Source organism: Lupinus angustifolius, chromosome LG18 (genome assembly GCF_001865875.1).
Source record: "Lupinus angustifolius cultivar Tanjil chromosome LG18, LupAngTanjil_v1.0, whole genome shotgun sequence".
NCBI classification, from domain to species: Eukaryota; Viridiplantae; Streptophyta; class Magnoliopsida; order Fabales; family Fabaceae; genus Lupinus; species Lupinus angustifolius.
The window spans coordinates 11,882,820-11,892,284 of record NC_032026.1 but is presented as its reverse complement, the minus strand read 5'-3'; the positions used below and the strand labels follow the sequence as shown (position 1 = coordinate 11,892,284).

Here is a 9,465-nt window from a genome sequence, read left to right as displayed (position 1 = left end):
TAGTTAATTACAATCTGGCTTACCTTGTTGTGTAGTAGAGTGGGGCCAGGGTAATGGTGGTGCTGCCTCCTTTGCCTCTTCCTTCCACCATTTCCATATATAGCTATGCCACTTATCACTCACAAATCTCGTACCCTCTATCATTCCTTCAGCCATGGCCTCCATCATCCAATCTGGTTGGCAGGTTCTGTTTCTCTTCACCACCATTCCCTTGCATTTTCTTCACTTGTTAGTTGTTACTACTACCCCTTTAACTCATTTTTCTATGCTACTTTTCTTTTTTCCATAAATTTATTGTCTTTTTCCTACTCTTCGATTATGGTGGGAAGATGACGTGGCAGTCTCGGGCTTGAATCAGTTTAGAGCTGGCTTTCAGTTGGTTGGATTGACTTTTAATCATGTTGAGAACCGATGTTGGAATGTTTGAAGAGTGTTGAACCGAGCTGAGAGCTGGTCGTTAACCATGTGTTATCGTATCTTCAATTCCTTTAACTTACTAAGTAGACCAGAACTTGTACCTTATTAGGCCTCGATGGACCAGTTCGAGGTCTATCTTGGGCCTCTTGGGTCCTGCAAATGGACCTATATTTTAGGATCATAGTAGACATGTGTTTAAAGCAATATTTCAGGGGCAGTATTTTTCTTCTTCTTTTGCTATGCTTGATGAGAGCACACACATAGGATATTTAGGATTTAGGTAAGAGAAATATAACCTGATTGGGGCTAGGGTGGTGTTATCTATGCAATTTCATTGTCCTGGGTTTGATGACACTATTCAAAATGCTAACTCACTCATACTCTGCTTCAAAGTTGAATTGTAACTTACTCTGGTATCAATTTGATTTTGATAGATTATAAATCAGTGACATCCATTAATTTTGAAATCAATTACAGGGCTCTCTTTTTATACTTATTTTATTTTTATTTGCCTCACTTCTTCTTAATATGGTGAAACGGCTTTGGAATTCTATTGTAGACTTGAAAGTTTGTTTGATTTTATGATCCATGCATGTCAAATTGAAATATTTGTTAACAAAAATTGGCAAAAAGTGTCAAATCAAGGCTCAAACTTTCCTTGCTTGAACATAAAGTTCATCATATTAACATACATAATTTCATTTCCTCTGATGGTTTTCTTGCAAGGCCAGCTTAGTAACCTAGGCATAAAATCTTGTACATTGTTTGGTTACATATTTTGACCAAAACATGTTTGATTTGTGCTCATTTTAATAGGTTTTACTTTGTTGAGAAATAAGAGTTGTGTTCTTTTGTGATGCAGTACTTGATCACACATTTCAGCGACTTTCAACTAGTATGTTTGGGAGGTTTCTTTCTGCATGAAGGGGTTTTCTTCTTATCAGGACTTCCTTTTATATTTCTTGAGAGGGTAGGATGGCTGAGCAAGTACAAGATTCAGGTCTACCCTTATTCATCTTTCTTATGCTTAAATTGTATAATCCATCCTTTTCTTTTCCAAGCTTCAAATTCAATACTTTATACTTAAATTGTATGATTCCTCCCCCATAGCTCTCTCTCTATTAAGCACTGGTATCTAAGAAAGATAGAAAGAATAGGAAAATTGAATGGAAAAGCCCCTAAACCAGAATCAATTTGATTCTGCTAGGGTTCTAAGAAATTTTATTGATTGTAGACTAGAACTACAAGATAGAAGAAGAGTTTATAGCTCTAGGATTCCACAATTCTAGTCCCTCTTATTTCCCTCAAATCAGAACTGAATTCTCTAACTGCCTAACTACCCAGCCATCACTTTTTATTTATAGGCTTCCTAACCGAATTAACTACTTAAGGGTAAAGTAGGAAGTTTGCTATTTGCTTAGCCAAACTTTCCTCTTCCCTCTTCTATACACATTCTTAATCATAGGCCTATTCTTATTCCTATCACTCTCTTGGTATTTTTCTTCAGCTAAAACCTAGTTCATTTGTGTATAAGATTTGTCCTTGTTGTTATTGCTTCCTTTCATGCAGGCAAAAAATAACACCCCTGCAGCCCAGGAGAAATGTATTGCTCGTCTACTGCTTTATCATTTTAGTGTTAATCTACCTATTTTGCTTTTTTCGTATCCCGTCTTCAGATACATAGGCATGCGGAGTAGTCTTCCCTTACCTTCCTGGTAATTTCAGGTTCTTTACAGCACTGTAATTATAAGAATCCCATGTTAGGAGCTTATCATGAAAAAACTGGATCATGTCTTTTTATTAAGCTTACTTAGCAAAATGAATTTTTGGTATTGCAGGAAAGTAGTTCTAACTCAAATAATACTTTACTTCATTTTGGAGGACTTCATATTCTACTGGGGACATAGGATATTGCACACAAAATGGTTATACAAGCATGTGCACAGTGTTCATCATGAGTAAGTGTTACATGTGTTAAGGAGTTTTCTTTTATTATGTTGATCGTCTATAAACTGCTATAGGATTGTTCTTAGAACAGCTGAAGGTGTTTCCCTCTATTGTGAAGGTATGCTACACCATTTGGACTTAGTTCTGAATATGCTCATCCGGCCGAGATACTTTTCCTTGGATCCGCTACCATTTTTGGTCCTGCCATCACTGGGCCTCACTTGATAACGTTGTGGTTATGGATTACTCTGAGAGTCCTAGAGACAGTTGAGGCACATTGTGGCTACCATTTTCCTTGGAGTCTCTCAAACTTCATTCCATTGTATGCCGGGTGAGTGTCAAGTTCCTTTTCCTTCCCTTGACACTAGTCATTTAGTTTATTCTGCTATTGTGCTTTTGTTGTTAAATTTTGCATCCTAATTTTCAGAGCTGATTTCCATGACTATCATCACCGTTTGTTGTACACCAAGTCTGGAAACTATTCATCAACTTTTACTTACATGGACCGGTAAGTATTGGACATATTCAGTTGCACGATCTTTGGCTGTGCAACCTAATCTTATATGCCTCTATTTGACATTTGGCAACACCTTTGAATTCGCATGTTTTACTAGTTATACTGACACAGTACATGACTCTTTTGCCATCATATTAGGATATTTGGAACTGATATAGGGTACAGAAAGTTGAAAGCATTGAAGAACACGGGCGTTGAAGACAGCAACCAGCAAAAGAGACAGTGAGAGAACAAAAATTTGGGAATATCTTAATGCTTAGAAATGTTATTCCCAACTTAGGACCATATTTTTAAAATGTCTTGTTCTATCAATGCCTTTTATGTTAATATTTTTTGTTGGCTGTTCTTGTCCACAAACTACTGACGCTTTTTTTAAACATATATGCCCCTTCTGCTAATTTTTTTGTTTTGGGTATAGTGGTTTCAATCTTGCTATTGTTCTTGATATATATACTTGAAGTCTTCAATTTTTTTGCCTTGCATGACTGTTGTGAATGGAGTGGAGCAAAGTCACAAATAGGATAGAGAGACTAGAGCTTCACATAGTTGCTTGGATGTAATGCAGATTAAGTTGACATTTTTCTGTTAAAGTAGTTAGTTCCAAAATATTGGGTGAGAGGGGATTGGAACTGAAATTTGCCTTATTCATTCAATCAAATATATATCCTTACTCATCAGCGAAGCATTGGCATTTCCCATCCAATTGAAGACTATGCTGCTTTTATTTATTTTGAAGATACTTAGTTAGGGACATGATTGGGAACAATGGCATACTAATGTGCCTTTACATTATATGTATTGAAAAGAAATATTAACTCATGCTTTTGGTTTTCTTTTGAATTTCCATAATTTATGCATGAACATCATATTCATTTTTTTATTTTTCAAAATAACATATGTATGATTCAAACCTTCAAGTTGATAGTTGATTTTAACATAATCAACTAAGGATTCATCACAACAATTGAATTTATACGTTATAAATAATATTTATATTTATAAATTTATTATCTTTATTATAATTATGAGTGAAAATTTGATAGATTTGGATTCTAATGAATGGAAAGTCATCCATCAATCATTGTAAATTTATTTAAACCATATATTAAGTTATTCAATATATTAATATCCAAAACTTAATGAATGAATTACAATCCATCTATGACTTTATTTTCACGGATTTGAATGAATGGATATATAATTCATTTGATTTATTTATTGCAACTAAAAACACAAAATTACTTTTTTTAAAAACTACTATATTAATATAACATTTTTTAAAATCATATTTTAAAAAAACACTTTAAAATCATTTAAAAAATACTTTTAAAACTAGTGCTTTAAAAAAGTTTTTTTACTTTTTTTAAAAGAGTGTTTTTTTTTAACTTTAAAAAAGATCAATATTCTACCGACATATAACATTTAAGATTTTACGTGTAAAGATTTTAACAAATATTTATATATATTATATACTTAAAATAAACTTTTAATATTAACTATATCTATATGTCATATAATTGATCTCAATTTAATACAATATTCAAAGTGAGAGTAAGAATCATGGATGAATTTGGATAAATTTAATTATCTACGATATTAAATATAATTTAAAAGCAAAGAACATCACTTTTTAATGTTTGTTTTTTTGATGGACTGAATATCCATCTAAATGATATATTCATTGGATATAATAGATGAATTTAAATTCATCAATTATTAGAGTTATCCTTCATAATCCATTAGCTCTAATGGATGAATTTGGGTGAATTTAATTTTCTTATATTTGGATAAATTGTGTTTTGCAACGAGAGTATAAAAGAATTATATTTTATCAACTTTTTTTTTACTTGTCAACTTATCTACACTAAATAGAGCAACATTCTTATTCTGTTTTCCAGTGTGTCGTTCTTATTTTTTGACTTTTGTTTTGTTATTAAATAAGAATAATTCTCGGTTGTTCTTAGCCAAAGGAAATTGAGGAGATAAGTAGATGTTGTGGGACCCAAATAAGAATAAAAAACAATGTTTATCATTGTGGGAAAAAATATATGTTATTCTTATTTTAAGGAAAGTTGTAATAAGTTATAAAATACTGTATGAGCCCAAATAAGAATGAAATTGTTGTATTGTTGTTCTCCCGTATAGATGCTCTTACGATTCTTAGATTTAGATGATCCACACACAATTGGGCTTTGAAAAGAGAAACCCGACAAACTACACGGCCCGCCCAAATAAAGAGGTTAAGTTTGACAAACATCATCGATTCATCGTTACTGGCATTAGCACTCGCATCTCATAGCGTAAGCATAACGAGAGAAGAAGAAAAAGCGATAATGGCGTTAACGAGTTCGAAACCAGCAGCGAAGGTTTTATGGGGTGAACTGGAAGAAGACGATGGAGAAGATCTCGATTTTCTTTTACCACCTAAGCATGTAATTGGTCCTGACCAGAACGGATTAAAGAAGGTGATAGAATACAAGTTCAATGATGAAGGGAATAAGGTTAAGATTACTACCACAACTCGAGTACGCAAACTCGCCAATGCACGTGTCAGTAAACGTGCCATTGAGAGACGTTCGTGGCTTAAGTTTGGTGATGCTGTTCATGAGGATGTAGGTAGTAGACTCACTATGGTTTCCACTGAAGAGATTGTTCTTGAACGACCCAAGCCTCTTGGTTAGTCAATTTTGCATCTTTTTATTAATTTCGATCTGGGTTTTCCAAAACTTATTATGATTTTTAATTTTGATTTTGTTGTTGTTGTGGCATAATATGGGGATAAATGATTGGTTAGAATGGCTTTAGGCCTCACTTTAGGGATAAGATGATATTAGATGTAAAATTAATGTAAGGTTAGCAGAAATGTCAGAAATTTTAAATCAAAGGAGAGAAACAAGGTTTGAAATTAGCATAAGTCATTCTGAACATAATAAAATGCTAATATTTACGTAATTATTGTTTGACGCTTTTTTATCTATAAAAAATCATCAATTGCTAGGACTTAGGAGTATCCAAAGTGCCTAAGAAGTATTTGATATCATACATGTCCATATACATGAGTGCATGATTGAATACTTTGAAGTGTCTATGCTTCTTGGCTTATGGATGCTGCATTCCATTGTCCTGTACATTTTTTGTTGTCATTTTCATGTTTTGGAGACAGCCTCGTGAACCTCTATCCTCTCCGGACCCCACTAAGTAGGAGGTCATGCACTGGGTCACTTTTTTATTTTTTTTGGAAGGATATGGGGTGCTCTATGTTCATAATAAAAACTTGAATTTATGCTTCTAGAACCTGCACCAGCAAAACTTGAAAATACTTGCAATGGGTATATAGTAGATTATTATTTTGCTTTCCTGATGTTAACATTTGATTGAAATTGCTCTATTTTAGAGGATAATTATTAATTATTAATTATCTTGAGCTTGTGTGTAATCTTGGAGTATTGTATGAAGATAGGATTTGGTGCAAAAATATAATATCGATATGAGACAACTTTGACTCCTTAGTGTAATATATTAAAAATCCACATTTATTTGTCTTGTAGAGTGAGTTGTGAACTTGTGTTGTTTATTTATATTTTGCGGTTGTTAAGTGATACTTTTGGATTGATATATGTTTTGTAATTTAGACTTTGAATTTGTTAAAGAATTAAAGTTGTTTGTTTATATGAATTTTGAGTAGATTATGAATATGGATTATAATTTTGAGTATCTACCTATTTGAAATTTTTTGTTATAGATCTATATATATATAAATATAAGTAGGTATGTCCGGTTTAACCGGCATGCGGTTTAATTACTGAACTACCGGTTGAACCACTGTACTATTACCCTGACCGGTTTGATAACTGGTACGGTTTTAACAACACTGCATTCATGAGCTTAAATGATATTGTATCATTGTATGTACGTCTAGGCGTTACCTTGACCTCAATGTTTGTAGGGGATGTTTGGATGGAGGGGGTTGGAGGAAAAGCGAAGGGGAAGTTAATATTTCATTCTTAAATTGATTTTAAAATGTTTACATTAATGATTAAGGAATGGTGGGAAGGTTTGATAATAATCTCTCATTTATTCCTTTCATTTTCAAAACTCTCAAACAAGAGAATAGTTGTTTAAAATGCAAAGGTTACCCTCACATCCCTTTCCCTCGGTTCTTCCTCGTCCAAACACGCTCTAAAAGGTCTCTTGTAAATAGAGGATTAGCCTATATCATGTATATAACAACAACAATCAAGCTTAATCCCACTAGGTAGGGTCAACTATATCATGAGTATATAACAGAACTTTGCAATTTTTAACAGGTTCTAAAGCTGAGGAACCAAAGGCTTCTGGAGATCCATTAGCCCAATTTCAGAAAGGTGCTGTTCTTATGGTCTGTAGGACTTGTGGGAAGAAGGGTGACCACTGGACTTCAAGATGTCCATACAAGGATCTTGCTGCACCATCTGAGGGATTCGTGGATAAGCCTCCAACATCCGATGCTGCAGCTGCTGCTCCTGGTTCAACAAAGGGAGCATATGTGCCTCCTGGAATGAGAGCCGGTGCAGAGAGGACTGGATCGGATATGAGGCGTAGAAATGATGAAAATTCTGTAAGGGTCACCAACCTCTCAGAGGACACTAGAGAGCCTGATTTGCTTGAACTGTTCCGTCCTTTTGGCGCTGTGAGCAGAGTCTATGTTGCTATTGATCAAAAAACCGGCACGAGCAGAGGATTTGGCTTTGTTAACTTTGTTAACAGGGAAGAAGCACAGAGAGCTATTAACAAACTGAATGGATATGGGTATGACAGTCTCATCCTCAGAGTTGAATGGGCCACCCCAAGGACAACCTAGATTTTGTTTGTTATTGTCTGTTCCTTTGAGATGGTTTATTACAATTTATGTGTAATTTTTGTGAGACTATTGTGTCATCATAATATTTCAAGATGTTTTACTTTTTAATTAAAAAATTAAACTTTGATTAAAGATCTCGTGAAAAAGATTTGGTCGTGATTGGTAAATACTCTTCCTCCTCCCCCTACCCATTGCTGATCATTTGAAAACATAATGCCTTAATTGTTGTGAAAACTGAAGATCAATTGACTGTTTAATTTATTTAGCTATGAATGAAAATTAAAAGTTGTTGCCATTTCCATAAAAACAAACCAATGGAACTTGTCTGTGTTAATCAGCTACATGTGCAGGAAACTAAGGTGAAGATGCAAATTTAATTCGTTTCCAATCATTATTCAGAAGGAGCTGTATTTCATTCTGTTTAACTCATAGTTTTGGTGTTTTTTTCAACTGAATTTGTTTAGCATTTCAAATTAGTAAAAGGGTGGACTTATATACGAGCCTATCTAGTGGAATTTGGAGATGGTAAATGAATAAATATCAAGGTCGTGGTGTTTTCACTTATGCCGGGAAAGTAGGAATACTCACGGATTAGTCATGACGAATTTGGTTTATTCCACTCTAGCATAATATTTTGATAGAATTATGCACTGATCGAAATTTAGTTAATTCGCTATGAAGATATATAATATGTAAAATTGAACATCATATGTTATCATTTTATGCAAAAATTGGGCTACTTTTACGTGCTCCTTAACTTGCCCAATATGAAAGTTGTGATTCAAGAGTGTGTGGAAGACCTTGTCTTTTGATTTTCAATAACTCAACATTGACAATAAAATTTCAGACTATATTTTCAACGACTAAATATAAGTAGTATTTTTTAACCAATGTATCCCTAATTCTCCATTTTATGGGTATCTCCAAGGCAGAGTTTGATGAGAAAACATGTTTTTTTTAAGCTAGCAGAAAACATGCTTTGACTGAGTTTGGATTAAGCCTTTTCCATTGTTTAAAATTGGGCTCAAGGTCAAGTTTGGTATTGGTGATATATCTAAACCTGTCTCGTAGTGGTCCTTAATATTCATAGCCTCTATTAATTTAAGTGGTTGAAAATAAATTATGATGGTGGCATTAAACTCAAATATTGAAAACTGGTTTAAATATGAAGGTTGGATTGGGAAACCCGAAACATAATGGGTGTGGAGGAAGTTCATTTTTTTCAATCTCATTATATTTGAAGTCCAGTTTAAAATTGAGTTCGAGTTTGGGTTAGGGAAAATAAAACTCAACCTCACCACCCCATTGTCATGCCTAGTTGTCTAGTTGGTATAACCTTACATAATATTTGAAAATAATTTTATTAAATAATTCTAACCTAAATAAACTGTGTTTCAAACATTGATAAAATAAACACACTTCCTAATACATTATACCCCTCTCTTTTGTTGCCCTACAAGCATATATATGAGAAAGGTATAAAAATAACTTCTTTATATATTTTTTCATTTCATAAGATTTTTTTTGTAAATAAATTAAAAATATATAGTTAGAGTTTTATTTTTAAGGTGAAAAATATAGTTGTAGTTGACAAAATTAAACTCTTTGTTTATAATTATCTTGTCTAAGTAATAAAAATACTAAAAATGCAATATATTCTTAATTTTTTAAAGTAACAAATAATATATATAAAATTTAATCTAAAATGACAATTAGCTTGACAATGTAAGACTAAAAAAGATAC

The 9,465-nt window shown here is 33.1% G+C and overlaps 2 protein-coding genes across 2 annotated transcripts; both read left to right on the top strand.

Moving 5' to 3' along the window:
* On the top strand, positions 1 to 3,639 carry LOC109332428 (methylsterol monooxygenase 2-2-like). The gene is made up of 7 exons (XM_019567408.1): positions 1 to 184; positions 1,280 to 1,417; positions 1,987 to 2,132; positions 2,256 to 2,375; positions 2,483 to 2,695; positions 2,792 to 2,872; positions 3,020 to 3,639. The coding sequence occupies exons 1-7, from the start codon at positions 155 to 157 to the stop codon at positions 3,105 to 3,107; spliced, it is 816 nt and encodes a 271-aa protein (XP_019422953.1). The 5' UTR covers positions 1 to 154; the 3' UTR covers positions 3,108 to 3,639.
* LOC109333483 (eukaryotic translation initiation factor 3 subunit G-like) lies at positions 5,147 to 7,826 on the top strand. Its single transcript, XM_019568984.1, has 2 exons — positions 5,147 to 5,557; positions 7,189 to 7,826. The coding sequence occupies exons 1-2, from the start codon at positions 5,215 to 5,217 to the stop codon at positions 7,719 to 7,721; spliced, it is 876 nt and encodes a 291-aa protein (XP_019424529.1). The 5' UTR covers positions 5,147 to 5,214; the 3' UTR covers positions 7,722 to 7,826.

Coding starts and splice junctions, on each gene's coding strand:
- LOC109332428 (XM_019567408.1), top strand. CDS start 155: ATGGCCTCCATCATCCAATCTGGTTGGCAG. Junction 2,696..2,791: donor TTCATTCCATTGTATGCCGG/GTGAGTGTCAAG, acceptor CCTAATTTTCAG/AGCTGATTTCCATGACTATC. Junction 2,873..3,019: donor ACTTTTACTTACATGGACCG/GTAAGTATTGGA, acceptor CCATCATATTAG/GATATTTGGAACTGATATAG.
- LOC109333483 (XM_019568984.1), top strand. CDS start 5,215: ATGGCGTTAACGAGTTCGAAACCAGCAGCGAAGGTTTTATGGGGTGAA. Junction 5,558..7,188: donor TGAACGACCCAAGCCTCTTG/GTTAGTCAATTT, acceptor AATTTTTAACAG/GTTCTAAAGCTGAGGAACCA.